Source organism: Eucyclogobius newberryi, unplaced genomic scaffold (genome assembly GCF_026437365.1).
Source record: "Eucyclogobius newberryi isolate DKJ021-1_F unplaced genomic scaffold, fEucNew1.0.hap1 SCAF_22, whole genome shotgun sequence".
NCBI lineage: Eukaryota > Metazoa > Chordata > Actinopteri > Gobiiformes > Gobiidae > Eucyclogobius > Eucyclogobius newberryi.
In genome coordinates this window covers 26,546,634-26,562,807 of record NW_027315857.1, presented here as the reverse complement: position 1 = coordinate 26,562,807, position 16,174 = coordinate 26,546,634, and the positions used below count along the sequence as shown (strand labels likewise).

General features: G+C 48.8%; 1 protein-coding gene across 1 annotated transcript; it reads left to right on the top strand.

The window, feature by feature from the left end:
- The first annotated feature begins 6,193 nt into the window (after positions 1-6,193).
- ccnb3 (cyclin B3) lies at positions 6,194-15,666 on the top strand. The gene is made up of 11 exons (XM_072458915.1): positions 6,194-6,308; positions 6,934-7,017; positions 9,059-9,171; positions 11,967-12,249; positions 12,781-12,879; positions 12,952-13,044; positions 13,914-14,051; positions 14,136-14,291; positions 14,399-14,548; positions 15,135-15,265; positions 15,494-15,666. Exons 1-11 carry the CDS (start codon positions 6,225-6,227, stop codon positions 15,591-15,593), a joined length of 1,431 nt encoding a protein of 476 aa, XP_072315016.1. The 5' UTR covers positions 6,194-6,224; the 3' UTR covers positions 15,594-15,666.
- Positions 15,667-16,174: the final 508 nt, after the last annotated feature.

Genomic DNA, 16,174 nt, shown 5'->3' with positions numbered 1-16,174 from the left:
CAGGTCTGAAGACCTCCTGTCTGGTACCTGTGCCTAAGACACCGTGCCCCCTAAAGACCTCAACAGCTTCAGGCCAGTGGCTCTCACGTCCCACCTGATGAAGACACTGGAGCGGCTAGTCCTGGACCACCTCCGCTCCACCGTGAGCTCAGCCATGGACCCGCTGCAGTTTGCATATCGGTCTGGCATTGGAGTGGAGGACGCCGTCATCTCCCTGCTGCACCGCTCTCTCTCTCACCTGGAAAAGCCTGGCAGCTCTGTGAGGATTCTGTTCTTCGATCTTTCCAGCGCCTTCAACACCATCAGCTCCTGAGGGACAAGCTGGAGACGGCTGGTGTGGAGTATGACCTGGCAGAGTGGATCCTGGACTACCTCACAGACCGACACCAGTTTGTTAGAGCCCGGAACTGTGTGTCTGACACTCGGACCTGCAGTGTGGGGGCGCCCCAGGGCACTGTCCTCGCGCCCTTTCTCTTCACCCTCTACACTGCAGACTTCAGACATGACACGGACAGCTGTGTCCTGCAGAAGTTCTCTGACGACTCTGCCATCATCGGACTCATCACGGACGAAGATGACGCGGAGTACAGAGGACTGGCGCAGGACTTTGTGGACTGGTGTCAGCGGAACCACCTCCTCATCAACGCGGGGAAGACCAAGGAGATGGTGGTGGATTTCCGCAGACGCCACCCCACTGCCCCCTCACCAGTGAACATCCAGGGACGGGACATTGAGAGAGTGGACTCGTACAAGTACCTGGGTGTTCATCTGAACCACAAACTGGACTGGACTCATAACACAGACGCACTGTACAGGAAGAGCCAGAGTCGGCTCTACCTCCTGAGGAGACTCAGGTCTTTTGGAGTGACAGGGCCACTCCTGAAGACCTTCTACGACTCTGTGGTGGCATCAGCTCCTGTAGGTGTGGCCTGCTGGAGCAGCAGCATCACAGAGAGGGAGAGGAAGAGGCTGGATAGAGTCATCAAGAAGTCCAGCTCCGTCCTGGGCTGTGCTCTGGACTTGGTGCAGGAGGTGGGGGACAGAAGGGTCCTGGCTAGATTCACATCTATGCTGGACCATGAGTGTCACCCCCTGCAGGACACTCTGTCCCCTGCAGGACACTCTGTCTGCTCTGGAGAGCAGCTTCAGTGAGACTGATCCACCCTCGCTGTGTGAAGGAAAGGTTCCGTAGGTCTTTCCTTCCTGCTGCTGTCAGACTTTATAACAAAAACTGTTAGTACTGAACACTCGCAATACTGACCTAACCTAATACTGATGTGCAATTCTGTCATATGTGCAATTGCTGTTGGAATTCATGTGCAATTCATGTGCAATTAATATGAAATTCATGTGCAATCTATGTGCTGTCGTGACACATATTCATGTGCAATTACTGTCGGGATCACATGCAATGGTATTTATTTATTTATTTGTCTATGGGAGTTTTTATTTATTTATTTATTTATTTATTTATAGGAGATCTTCTAGTGAAAGTGTTTTTCAGACTTCCTATAAGTGATCTGTTCTTCTGGATCTACCTCTGTATCTACCTGCGTTGCAACAATGAAATTTCCCCATGTGTGGACAATAAAGGAATATCTTATCATATCTTAAAGCTGACCGCTCATGTGATGACCTAAAGCTGACCACTCATGTTGTTGTTGTTGTTGTTTTATGGCGGTTGGCATCCAAGTGTTGCATTACCGCCAGACTTTATTCATCAGACTGTCGTAGTCCGTAAAAGAACTCCTTCCATTGCTTTGGTGTTACAAAGCCCATGAGGTCATGATATGTCTTTGTGACTAGAATAGTTGTTGTTGTTTCAGAGACCAAAAGTCTGAGGAATAAAGTCTGGCGGTAATGCAACAATTGGATGCCAACCGCCATAAAACAACAACAACAACAACAACAACAACCGGCTTTATTCCAGGGAGACTCTTCTTCATCTTCCTCTCCTTCTTTGACGTTCGGCGCTTCCACCGTACAGCTTTATTCTTTAGACCTTATTCTTCAGGCTTCATTCTATAGGCTTTAATATTTCCACTGATGTCGCTGCTTGGTAGCCGTAGGTCTACGAGACTGGGCGAGGACAGGAGACCACCCCCACCCCCATCTTGTCACTCTGATCACTCTGACTCCCCAAAAGCAGACCCCCATCACTCCGACTCCCATTTAGCGCCTTTAGCCTGTTTTCTATATCTGCCCAATCAAGCTCCTTTGTTCCAAGGAATCTCCCTGCAGCTTTAGCAATGATCCTGATCCTTTCAGTTCTGCTTTGAGTCTGAGCAGCACAGTTTACAACATCCACCATAAAGAGTACAAAATCCTCTCTATCCACAACCAGGGTATTCTCATTAATTCTGGAACCTGCACACTTGGGACCTCCACTCTTGAAACCTTCACACTTCTTGGGAGCCACGCTGGCCTTTCTCATTTCGCCCTGGCTGGGAGCAGCGCTGGCTCCTCTCTCTGTATTTACTCTAAACTCGTTACTTGAAACTTTCTTGACTGCATCTGCATAGGATATACCTTGAGAGACCTTTATTTTCTGCACCTCAGCAGCTCTTTTGCTAAACCTGCATCCCCCGTAGGCAGAGCAATGTTCTTCCCCACGGTTACAGCACTTCAGTTTTGCTCCCACGTCACACTTCCCATACTCGTGATCTCCTGCATATTTACCACATCTTTGCCTCCCTCTACAGACCGCTGCAATATGCCCAAAGCGCTGGCACTTAAAGCAACGCAGGGGCGGCGGAACATATGGCCTAACGTCATGGCACATGAACCCAATGAACACCTTACTAGGCAGGCACCTCCCTTCAAGTGTTACCATTACCGACAAGCTGTCACATCTTACCCCAGCGTCAGACACAAGAAGGTCCTTTCCACCCAGACGTTTAGTTCCAATCGCCTTCCGTTGCTGAGCCGCGTCCTCGCACACGACCAGCAGCATTCCCAGAACCCTCGGACGAGCTAAGGGACTTTTTACGTTTCCGGGCACGAGCAGCCAGAAAAGGCTGCTCCTCCACGCCGTCCAGAACGCCTTCGACCACCGATCCACTCTCCACCGCCATCTCCTGTCTCTCCAGACGGCCCAGACTTTATTCGTAGTCCTAGCCATGTGATGACCTAAAGCGTATGCAACAGCAACAGCCACAGCCACAGCCACAGCCACAGCCACAGCCACAACCACAACCACAACCACAACCACAACCACAACCACAACACAACACAACACAACACAACACAACACAACACAACACAACACAACACAACACAACACAACACAACACAACACAACACAACACAACACAACACAACACAACACAACACAACACAACACAACACAACACACACAACACACACAACACACACAACACACACAACACACACAACACACACAACACACACAACACACACAACACACACAACACAACACAACACAACACAACACAACACAACACAACACAACACAACACAACACAACACAACACAACACAACACAACACAACACAACACCCTCGAGGGCTGTGAAGACAATGACGCGTTAAAAAAACTCAAAGACCGTTTTAGAATCGAGTCTGTACAACTGCAGGGTGCGTTTCTGTTTTCCGTTTCCGCTTTACAAACCTGCTGTGCTTACGTCACGTCAGCGACCATCGTCACGTCAGCGACCATCGTCACGTCAGCGTCCATCGTCACGTCAGCGTCCATCGTCACGTCAGCGTCCATCGTCACGTCAGCGACCATCGTCACGTCAGCGACCATCGTCACGTCAGCGTCCATCGTCACGTCAGCGTCCATCGTCACGTCAGCGTCCATCGTCACGTCAGCGACCATCGTCACGTCAGCGTCCATCGTCACGTCAGCGTCCATCGTCACGTCAGCGACCATCGTCACGTCAGCGACCATCGTCACGTCAGCGTCCATCGTCACGTCAGCGACCATCGTCACGTCAGCGACCATCGTCACGTCAGCGTCCATCGTCACGTCAGCGACCATCGTCACGTCAGCGACCATCGTCACGTCAGCGTCCATCGTCACGTCATCGTCACGTCAGCGTCCATCGTCACGTCAGCGACCATCGTCACGTCAGCGTCCATCGTCACGTCAGCGACCATCGTCACGTCAGCGTCCATCGTCACGTCAGCGTCCATCGTCACGTCAGCGTCCATCGTCACGTCAGCGTCCATCGTCACGTCAGCGTCCATCGTCACGTCAGCGTCCATCGTCACGTCAGCGACCATCGTCACGTCAGCGACCATCGTCACGTCAGCGACCATCGTCACGTCAGCGACCATCGTCAGGCCAGCGACCATCGTCACGTCAGCGTCCATCGTAAGGCCAGGCAGACGGTCAGGTTTGGACTCGTCTCTAGAAGGGCCAGTGTTCATTTGCAGTTGACTTTGTGTGTTTCGCCGCGAACATGAAGCTGCGGAGACACGTCAGTTTGATGCTGGTTTACTCGCTCGTCTCCTGCTTTTCATGCTCAGGTTTTTACCTTCCGGGTTTATCTCCGGTGAGTTTCTGCGAAAAAGGAAAAGCGGCGGACGACTGTCCGACAAAGATCCAGCTATACGTGAATAGGCTGGACTCGGCCGAGTCAGTTCTTCCCTATGGATACCGCGTGTTTTACTTCTGCAAAGACGACGATGAAACGAGGCCGTCGGAAAACCTCGGACAGGTTTTGTTTGGTGAAAGAATTGAATCGTCCCCGTACAATTTCACCTTCAATCAGGATGTAAAATGCCGTTCCGTGTGCACAAAAACGTACAAGAAAGGCCACAAGGAGGATGAAACTCGATTGGCTTTTCTTAAAATGGGAATGCGACTGAACTACCAACACCACTGGATCATTGACAACATGCCGGTGACGTGGTGCTACAACATGGAAGACGGACACAAGTACTGCAATCCAGGTTTCCCCAATTCTTTTTACCCCCAAAAAACCTTACCTGCTTAATTTGAAGTGTGCCAATATATAACGCAACAGTGAGAATGCTTAAAGAAAGTATTTTTAGCTTAATTGGATACGATTTCTGGAATAATAGGCTGTATTGTAGTTTGAAATGATGGCTTCACTATGATACATGTATAAACATTTTGTATTTAACGGTGACATTCATATAGACGTGATTTAAAGGCATATCTTTACCATGAAGGTGTGAAAATAATGTTCGGCTGAGCTCCAGGTGGATCGTCTAAAGGCCATTTATTCAACTGTAGATACAAAACTGCAAAACTATACTGCCTGGAATTCTTTGTACAAAAAAAATAAATAAAAAAACACTTCCTGTTTCGTTTCTTTGCCGTTGTAATCTCAGCCGCGCGTGCCTCCTGAAGCCACCCGGATCAAAACAAAGCCCAGCTGAGCTCTGATTGGACGGAGCAGGTTTGAAAAATCCCACTGCCTCAGACTTCCGGGGTACGCTCGATATTTACATCGGGACACCGCGCGGACCCGTTAGTTCCCTCTTTTCCGCTATAAATATCGTGAATAAAAACACAATAAAAGCGAAACATGGTAATAAATCACATTAAGATTAGTTACGAGTGTTAAAATGAGAAAACTACTCGATTAAACATTGATTAAGTGACGTTTTTCAATTTAAAAGAACCGCACGCGTGGTTTAGCATTTTAAATGCTGTATTTCAAAACAAAAAACACAACCACGAGCTCAATAATATAAGATTTAATACACACTTTTATGTTTCGACTTTAAATCACAAGTTAGTCGAGTTAAAATGAGACAAACGTTGGGATTTCCGTGCTTCCGGTTTACGCGGCAACGCAAAGCGAAACGCCCCCTCCACGGCGGCACCCGTAGCTACGCGCTGATTGGTCGAACGCGCTCATTCAAAATCTGCCGGAGCTGTTGTCGTCGCGTCTCCGCTTCAGAACGCATCAGAAACGCGACGCGAGGCGGATTTTAAAACGCACTTGGCCGAGGCACACGCGGGTTTACGAGTGCGGGGAAGGATTTAAGTCTGTTTTGTGCGGGTGAGTGCGTGAAAAACGTGCGTTATTCCCGTGCGAACGCCGTTTACGTGTCGGAATCGTGTGTTAATGCGACAGAAACGCAGCTTTTCGCGGTTTGTTGTGGTTTAAATTCACGCGAAAAGTGTCTCAAACTCACGACAAAGTGCGTGTTGTTCGTGTTGTGTCGCGTTGTTTGCTGATGTCGCTGTGCTTTTGTTTGTAGGTCGGTGGAAAAAGAGAAGAAATGCCTTTTACGAGGGGGAAAAAGCCGAATGTGGCTGCGACGAGTCGACTGGCCAAGCTCTGCACGAGGAGCGACGAAAACCAGGTCATTCTGCGCTTTTCTGCACGAGTTTAGCGCCTTTTAATGATGTTTAACTCGTGTGGTCTCGAGGGGATGACAGACTTTCCAATGCATGAGATAAACTGCGCCGATCTCATGGTTTTTCATCCATAAATCATCAGTGAAGTCACAGGAAATTGTCATAATTGGAAAAGAAAATGTGTTTGCGTCTCATTTTTTAGTTTCATTATGATATGTGTAAAGAAAAGTCAAATTATTCATGTTTTTTATTGGTATTTAAAGATCTACAAAGCTGCTTCTTCATCTAGTTATTTATGTTAAATGTGATGATGTGATTTATGTTTGCCATAAGAATACTTTATATTGTTCAGAGCTGCTCTAATTATTCAGGATAATTGATATAATTTCTCTAATAGTTATGTTTGTCTGGACCCTTAACATTCTCATTTTATTGTTACATTTTCTGTGTCAAACTTTAATGTTCTCCATCTAAAAGCTGTTGTGTTGTTGTTGAGCGTTTGTCGTGTTGTTGCATGTTTGTGGTGGTGTTGTCTGTTTGTTGTTACGTGTTTGTCGTGTTGTTGTCGTGTGTTGTTGGTGTTTTCGGCGATGTTCCTCCTCAGAATGTGTGTGTTTATGGTCGTTTCAGGAGGAGACGTCGCAGGTCAAGAGGTCGTCGTCTCCGCCCACAGGAGCGCCCAAGAAGAGGACGGCGTTCATCGACATCACAAACGTAACTCAAACGTCTCGCACGACGGTCCGTTTGAAGGGCCCGATATCGTCCCGTTTGTGTTTGTTTTTGGGGTGAACTCTCTCACTTTCATATTCTACTGTTCCTCGAGTCTGAGCGGCTTTACAAAACTGAACTTTCTGAAAATTAAAGTTAAAAGTGACAAAAACTAGCAGATAAAAATGTTCTTTAAATAATTACATTCTGGATCTATTTTTTATTTATTTTTAAACTTTAAATTGAACTAAAAATACAAAATGTTGGTTCTATAATGTCACTATTTTTAGGTTCTCATGATTGTATTGTCCTGTTTTTGTATTTTTAAATTACTATCAATTTTAACCTAATCACGTTTTATCTTTAATCATAATTGATCATATTTTGATAATGGTAATAGTTCTCTGGACCACACTCTAAAACACACATTTAAACAGGGGCAATATTAAATCAAAATGTCAAAGAATAAACTAGTTCTTTTATCAATCATACACTTTATTCTTAAATATTCTTTCTCCAGAAGCTTTCAGTCGCCATATTTCAACCTTTTATGTGGTTAAAACTGTATTTATAAAGCCTCAATGTTCAATAGTAATGGCCGTTTGACTGTCGACTACTAAATTAATCGCTCCAGTGTTATAATGTCAAAAGGAAAACGCACCGACATGGCTTTCAATATTAATTTTCTGAACAATGAACATAACAGACGTGTTACCACCCACCTATTTTCGCCCTGTGCACAATGGTTGGACCCAAATGGCATTGCTTATTAAAAGAGGATCTTATGTTCCACATGTGAGTGTGATGCATCATTAGAAAGCTTAGGCCTTCTAGTTTCTGCAGATGTGCACATGACACACTGTCAGGGCTTCAGAACTTACACTACAGAAGCACAAACATGAGCAAAACATCCTTTTTTTAGTCTCGCCTGAATATTGTTAATTTGTAATGGTCCTGAGCAGGACATACTTCATTGTGTGTTTATGCTGTTCACTGTACATGATGTTTATCTTGTTGACAACAACTGTGTCAAGTTTCAGATCTCTGGGAACAAGCATTTTGGTGCTGTTGACCTTTTTGTATCAAAAATTATATTCAAGTGATCCAAATATGTGCCAACTGTGCCCAACTTCTAAAATCAGAAAACCTTACGCGCAAATTCTAGTCCCCTCGTCTCCTCTCCTCTTTACAGCCTTACGCAGGAGAATTACAGAGGATTCTGTGTGGATAAGTTCTAAGTCCAGCCCCTCTTTCGAAAGCTATTTTTATTGGCTAGAATAATATGTCAATCAAAGTCCTGCTGACGTTAGCTACGTGGCTACAAACACGTTAGCTTTGCGCGTTGGAACCGCCGCATTTTTTTCCTCCGGAGGCTGGTGGATGGTCTCATTCTGTAGGTAACAGTCTGAGGAAGAGATCGATGCCAAACACCATCTTATAAGTCAAACAGGTCATTTGTTCTGGACGGAGAAAGAAACGAAGAACACTTTGTTTACTTGACAATATCTCGAAATGTGAAAACTTCAGTAAAAATACAAGTGATATTGTTGTTCAATGGTTCCTTACGGACAGACTGAGCACAAGGATGAACAGAATTAAAGCCGTTTCGTCCGTCATAAACACAAACAGGACATGAGTTTGTAAAAGTTGAGACTTTCTCACAAACTATTGGCAATTGCTTCTTGGGGCAAATTATTCAATGTAAATCAATGACATATTTGTTTTGTTGAGAAAAAAAGCTTTAAAATGATGTATAACTTGCTGGTATTGACCACGGAAATAAAAGTGATTTAAGAGAATATTTGAGATATAGAAAATGCTCGCCGGCGAGCAGGTGGGTGGTAACAGGTTAATGAATCTGTGCCATTTAAAACGAGAATTGTCCCTTAAGTCTGAACTCTGCGTTGTTTGATTAAAATGAACTGCACATCCTCTACTTTGTCGCTAAGTCTCCTTCAGCGCTTCCCGGTCCAAACGACCTTGACTGACCGGTGGTGGGTGGTCAGTGGATTAACTCGAGTGTCTTCTTCTGCGTGTTCTGTTTCAGGCTCATAAAGTGGGGATCAGTTTTCCCGGGAAAAAGAAGGCCACAAAGAATCCGGCGAAGAAAAGTACAGTCTGCTCCAGCGCCGTGTCGGCCCGGAACCAGACCAACCTGAAGTAAGAATACCTCTATCTGCTGCTTCTGACCACTGTGAACTCACCCACGAGCCATCTGACCACTGTGAACTCACCCACGAGCAATCTGACCACTGTGAACTCACCCACGAGCCATCTGACCACTGTGAACTCACCCACGAGCCATCTGACCACTGTGAACTCACCCACGAGCCATCTGACCACTGTGAACTCACCCACGAGCCACATCTGACCACTGTGAACTCACCCACGAGCCACATCTGACCACTGTGAACTCACCCACGAGCAATCTGACCACTGTGAACTCACCCACGAGCAATCTGACCACTGTGAACTCACCCACGAGCAATCTGACCACTGTGAACTCACCCACGAGCAATCTGACCACTGTGAACTCACCCACGAGCCATCTGACCACTGTGAACTCACCCACGAGCCATCTGACCACTGTGAACTCACCCACGAGCCATCTGACCACTGTGAACTCACCCACGAGCCATCTGACCACTGTGAACTCACCCACGAGCCACATCTGACCACTGTGAACTCACCCACGAGCCACATCTGACCACTGTGAACTCACCCACGAGCAATCTGACCACTGTGAACTCACCCACGAGCAATCTGACCACTGTGAACTCACCCACGAGCAATCTGACCACTGTGAACTCACCCACGAGCAATCTGACCACTGTGAACTCACCCACGAGCAATCTGACCACTGTGAACTCACCCACGAGCCATCTGACCACTGTGAACTCACCCACGAGCCATCTGACCACTGTGAACTCACCCACGAGCCATCTGACCACTGTGAACTCACCCAAGAGCAATCTGACCACTGTGAACTCACCCACGAGCCATCTGACCACTGTGAACTCACCCACGAGCCATCTGACCACTGTGAACTCACCCAAGAGCAATCTGACCACTGTGAACTCACCCAAGAGCAATCTGACCACTGTGAACTCACCCACGAGCCATCTGACCACTGTGAACTCACCCACGAGCCATCTGACCACTGTGAACTCACCCACGAGCCACATCTGACCACTGTGAACTCACCCACGAGCCACATCTGACCACTGTGAACTCACCCACGAGCAATCTGACCACTGAACTCACCCACGAGCAATCTGACCACTGTGAACTCACCCACGAGCCATCTGACCACTGTGAACTCACCCACGAGCCATCTGACCACTGTGAACTCACCCACGAGCCATCTGACCACTGTGAACTCACCCACGAGCCATCTGACCACTGTGAACTCACCCACGAGCCACATCTGACCACTGTGAACTCACCCACGAGCCATCTGACCACTGTGAACTCAACCACGAGCAATCTGACCACTGTGAACTCACCCACGAGCAATCTGACCACTGTGAACTCACCCACGAGCCATCTGACCACTGTGAACTCACCCACGAGCCATCTGACCACTGTGAACTCACCCACGAGCCATCTGACCACTGTGAACTCACCCAAGAGCAATCTGACCACTGTGAACTCACCCAAGAGCAATCTGACCACTGTGAACTCACCCACGAGCCATCTGACCACTGTGAACTCACCCACGAGCAATCTGACCACTGTGAACTCACCCACGAGCAATCTGACCACTGTGAACTCACCCACGAGCCACATCTGACCACTGTGAACTCACCCACGAGCCACATCTGACCACTGTGAACTCACCCACGAGCCATCTGACCACTGTGAACTCACCCAAGAGCAATCTGACCACTGTGAACTCACCCAAGAGCAATCTGACCACTGTGAACTCACCCACGAGCCATCTGACCACTGTGAACTCACCCACGAGCCATCTGACCACTATGAACTCACCCACGAGCAATCTGACCACTGTGAACTCACCCAAGAGCAATCTGACCACTGTGAACTCACCCACGAGCCATCTGACCACTGTGAACTCACCCACGAGCCATCTGACCACTGTGAACTCACCCACGAGCCACATCTGACCACTGTGAACTCACCCACGAGCCACATCTGACCACTGTGAACTCACCCACGAGCAATCTGACCACTGTGAACTCACCCACGAGCAATCTGACCACTGTGAACTCACCCACGAGCCATCTGACCACTGTGAACTCACCCACGAGCAATCTGACCACTGTGAACTCACCCACGAGCCATCTGACCACTGTGAACTCACCCACGAGCAATCTGACCACTGTGAACTCACCCACGAGCCATCTGACCACTGTGAACTCACCCACGAGCCATCTGACCACTGTGAACTCACCCACGAGCCACATCTGACCACTGTGAACTCACCCACGAGCAATCTGACCACTGTGAACTCACCCACGAGCCACATCTGACCACTGTGAACTCACCCACGAGCCATCTGACCACTGTGAACTCACCCACGAGCCACATCTGACCACTGTGAACTCAACCACGAGCAATCTGACCACTGTGAACTCACCCACGAGCAATCTGACCACTGTGAACTCACCCACGAGCAATCTGACCACTGTGAACTCACCCACGAGCCATCTGACCACTGTGAACTCACCCACGAGCCATCTGACCACTGTGAACTCACCCAAGAGCAATCTGACCACTGTGAACTCACCCAAGAGCAATCTGACCACTGTGAACTCACCCACGAGCCACATCTGACCACTGTGAACTCACCCACGAGCCATCTGACCACTGTGAACTCACCCACGAGCCATCTGACCACTGTGAACTCACCCACGAGCCATCTGACCACTGTGAACTCACCCACGAGCCACATCTGACCACTGTGAACATTTCTATCCGTTTTGGTCGTGCAGGTCGTCTGTGAGCTCAGAGTCGTCCGTCGAGGTCGAAAAGACGGAGGAGGTCCAGGTCAAAGTCCATGAGGTCAAACGGGAAGCGCCGGAGGTCAAACGGGAAGCGCCGGAGGTCAAACGGGAAGCGCCGGAGGTCAAACGGGAAGTGCCGGAGGTCAAACGGGAAGTGCCGGAGGTCAAACGGGAAGCGCAGGAGGATGCAGCGGATGCCCCGGTCAAAAAGCCGGAGGTCGACGTTGCGCCCCCTACTCTCCAGGACGCTCCAGTGCACCAGAGACCACAGGTGAGGCCGCTGCAGGTGAGGCCGCTGCAGGTGAGGCCGCTGCAGGTGAGGCCGCTGCAGGTGAGGCCGCTGCAGGTGAGGCCGCTGCAGGTGAGGCCGCTGCAGGTGAGGCCGCTGCAGGTGAGGCCGCTGCAGGTGAGGCCGCTGCAGGTGAGGCCGCTGCAGGTGAGGCTGAACAGGAGGTCCAACTACACAACCTTTAGACGGATGATTTTCAGTCAAAGTCAAGGTGCCTCAACATTCTAAATCTCTCACAACTGAAACGTCTCGTAGCTGGAGATGACATCACTCTTCCGGCCTTGTCGTGCGCAGGAATTGACGGCACCACGTCGTCGTCGCCTTGGCACAAACTGAAACTAATCCCGTCTCGCTCTGAACTGCAGCGGGACAAATCCTGCCGCTTCCTCTCCACGAGCGACGTAAAATGAATAAAGATACGAGCACACACGGGGGGCGGCGCAGAGGGGCTTCCCTGGGGGCACAATCATAATGTTCCACTTCTTTACGGTTTCTCGTTTCGCTTGGCTCCAGATCCCTGCAGAGTTCGACATCGACTCAGAAAACCGGGGGGACTGCATCCTGTGTCCGGAGTACGCCAAAGACATCTTCGACTACCTCAAGCGGAGAGAGGTCGGTGGCGCCGCCGAGGCCGGGCGTAAGACTGAGGGGCGTGGCTTTAAGCGTGTGCGTTCTGTCCCACAGGAGAAGTTTGTTATGCCAGACTACATGTCACAGCAGTCGAGTCTGAACCCCGAGATGAGGGCCATCCTCATCGATTGGCTCGTCGAAGTTCAGGTGAGACAAGTGTGAGGGGCGAAGCGTGCGGGGTGGGGCGACGCGTGCGGGGTGGGGAGCGACGCGTGCGGGGTGGGGAGCGACGCGTGCGGGGTGGGGCGACGCGTGCGGAGCATGGGAGCGGGAAAGCGTATCCGTGTGAGTCGTGTGTGTTATAGTAATCTCACCTGTTGTTCCCTTTCACTATAAAACACACAGCGGTGGAAGGTGACGCTTTGGTCTGATGAATAAAGCTCGTTTTTCACACTGTTTTGGCCCCAGCAGCGAAACGACAAAGTCTTGTCATGTTAACGCACTTTCTCTGGTCCTGAAGTCTACTCCGGCCAACAGGGCGGAGGAGCAGCAGCACATCCACGTCGTTTCAGCGTCCCCACGGACTTTAAGGTCTTTTAAATGCAAATCTGTTACAGCTGGAGCTCCTGGTGGGCCCCAAATGGAAATGTGACCCATGATGAGACCTAATTTTTTGTGTGGAAATGTGTCCTGCGTCTTCTCTGCCCTTCAGTCGTTCACCTGCACAATCAAGTGACGTTTATGCAGCGTTAATAGACCCCATGATGACTGAAACAGTCATTATTTATGTAGAAAGTGCAGTTAAGCATCTCGCTCAGAGGTGTGGCACTAGTTATTTTCAGGTCGCTTGATTCGCTCTAAAAATCCGTCCGTCCTGCGTTTAGAGTAGACTTAAGTGATTTAGCATTAGCAATTAGCAGCGGAACATTGCTAATAAAAGCAGAGGTCCAACCTGTGCAGTTGAAGGCCACGCCTGGTCCATGTTCGAATGGCAGCGCTGAGGTTTAGACCCTTGCTTAAACTCTTACAACAACTGATTATGTCGTCACACTCTTGCTCTTGTGGCGTGCTTGCAGGAGAACTTCGAGCTGTTCCATGAGACCCTTTACCTGGCGGTGAAGATGACTGACCACTTCCTGTCCAGGGCGCCGGTGGACAGGGAGCTCCTGCAGCTGGTCGGCTCCACCACGATGCTCATCGCCTCCAAGTTTGAGGTCAGGACTTAACGTTCATCTGAAAGAACATGACTTCTCTGTGAAATGCTTCTGAACGACCCTGAACGCCTTGTGTGGTTTCAGGAGCGCAGCCCGCCGTGTTTGGACGACTTCCTGTATATCTGCGATGACGCGTACAAGAGGGAGGAGCTTATCTCCATGGAGCGCACCATTCTCCAGGCGCTCGGCTTCGACATCAACATCCCCATCCCGTACCGCTTCCTCCGCCGCTACGCCAAGGTACGAGCTGGACGACCGGCCAGAGGCTGCCGGACGACCGGTCAGGCCTAATGGTAAAGCTCGATGTGTTGTATCTGACCGCTGACGTGTGCTTGGCGTGTGTCCAGTGCGCGGGCGCGGCCATGGACACTCTGACGCTGGCACGTTACTTCTGTGAGATGAGCCTCCTGGAGATGGCGCTGGTGGTGGAGCGCAGCTCTCTGCTGGCATCGGCCTGTCTGCTGCTGGCACTGGTCAGCAAAGGCCTCGGAGGATGGGTACGTCCACTCTCACCGTGTGTTTCTGACCTCGCCGCGTATTTCGGACCACACGACTCGCCTCATCACGTGTTTCTGTTTCATGACCTTCTCTGCTTCACGACCTTTTGACCTTCACTGCTTCATGACCTCCTGACATTCTCTGCTTCGTGACCTTTTGACCTTTACTGCTTCGTGACCTTTTGACCTTCTCTGCTTCATGACCTTTTGACCTTCACTGCTTCATGACCTTTTGACCTTCACTGCTTCATGACCTCCTGACCTCTGCTTCATGACCTTTTGACCTTCACTGCTTCATGACCTTTTGACCTTCACTGCTTCATGACCTCCTGACCTCTGCTTCATGACCTTTTGACCTTCACTGCTTCATGACCTTTTGACCTTCACTGCTTCATGACCTCCTGACCTCTGCTTCATGACCTTTTGACCTTCACTGCTTCATGACCTCCTGACCTCTGCTTCATGACCTTTTGACCTTCACTGCTTCATGACCTCCTGACCTCTGCTTCATGACCTTTTGACCTTCTCTGCTTCATGACCTTTTGACTTTCACTGCTTCATGACCTCCTGACCTTCTCTGCTTCAGACACCATGTCTCCAGTTCCACTCGGGGTATGAGCTCTCTGACCTTAGCCCTGTGGTCAGGAAACTCTACTTCACTCTGAGTGCGCCGCTGGACGAGAGGCTCAAGGCCATACGCAACAAGTACTCTCACAAGTATGTACTCTACTCACGTATGTACTCTACACATGTATGTACTCTACTCACGTATGTACTCTACACATGTATGTACTCTACTCACGTATGTACTCTACACATGTATGTACTCTACTCACGTATGTACTCTACACATGTATGTACTCTACTCACGTATGTACTCTACTCACAAGTATCTTCTCGTTCAGCGTGTTATTTCTCTCTTACCGTGTTTTTCTTCTCGTTCAGGGTGTTCTTTGAAGTGGCCAAGTTGCCAATGGTTTCCCTGGACCTCCTGGAAAACGCTTTGCTCAGAAATGAGGAAACCGGAGCGCCGCTCTCGACCTGAACCGTGGCTCGGACTTTGTAAATATCTGTGAATATGTTCATATTTATACCATTTTACGTCTCTGACACAAAATAAACGTTGCGTTCTCTAGCGGCAGAAGAGTTCCGGCGCGGGCATTTGTTTTCACGTCTTTGCCAGTACGTTTTAGCATTTTTTATACAGTTTAAAAGATTTTAAAGCCTGTTTTTAAAATCCAAATTAAAGGAAAATTGTGTTGCTTTTAAATAGTTTGTCGTCCCCCTCGTGTTTTATACAGTTTGTGTTGTCGTGTATTTTCACACTTTGTACAGTTTATCATGTCGACTCGAACAAAATGGGACTGAATCGGATGCTGTTTTAAAATGGCCGCCATGCAAACTTAAAATAAAGTGGTTTGAAGAAATGGTTTGGTTTGTTTATCAGGACTTGGGCTGGAGATCCGAAAGTTGATTTCCAGAACAAGACAAACTTTAAACCACTGAAGGACGTAAAAGATTATAATTTTATTTATCATTCGTGCCATTTAAATTTCAGAAAGCAAAAAAAACCTAAAACGTAATTTAGTTAGTTGTTTTAATGTATAAATATAAATTACCTGTTAC

Bases quoted from the DNA above. Each gene is read 5' to 3' on its own strand.
- ccnb3 (XM_072458915.1), top strand. From the start codon at position 6,225: ATGCCTTTTACGAGGGGGAAAAAGCCGAATGTGGCTGCGACGAGTCGA. The intron at 12,250-12,780 runs GTGAGGCCGCTG...GCTTGGCTCCAG, and splicing joins CAGTGCACCAGAGACCACAG to ATCCCTGCAGAGTTCGACAT. The intron at 14,292-14,398 runs GTACGAGCTGGA...GCGTGTGTCCAG, and splicing joins TCCTCCGCCGCTACGCCAAG to TGCGCGGGCGCGGCCATGGA.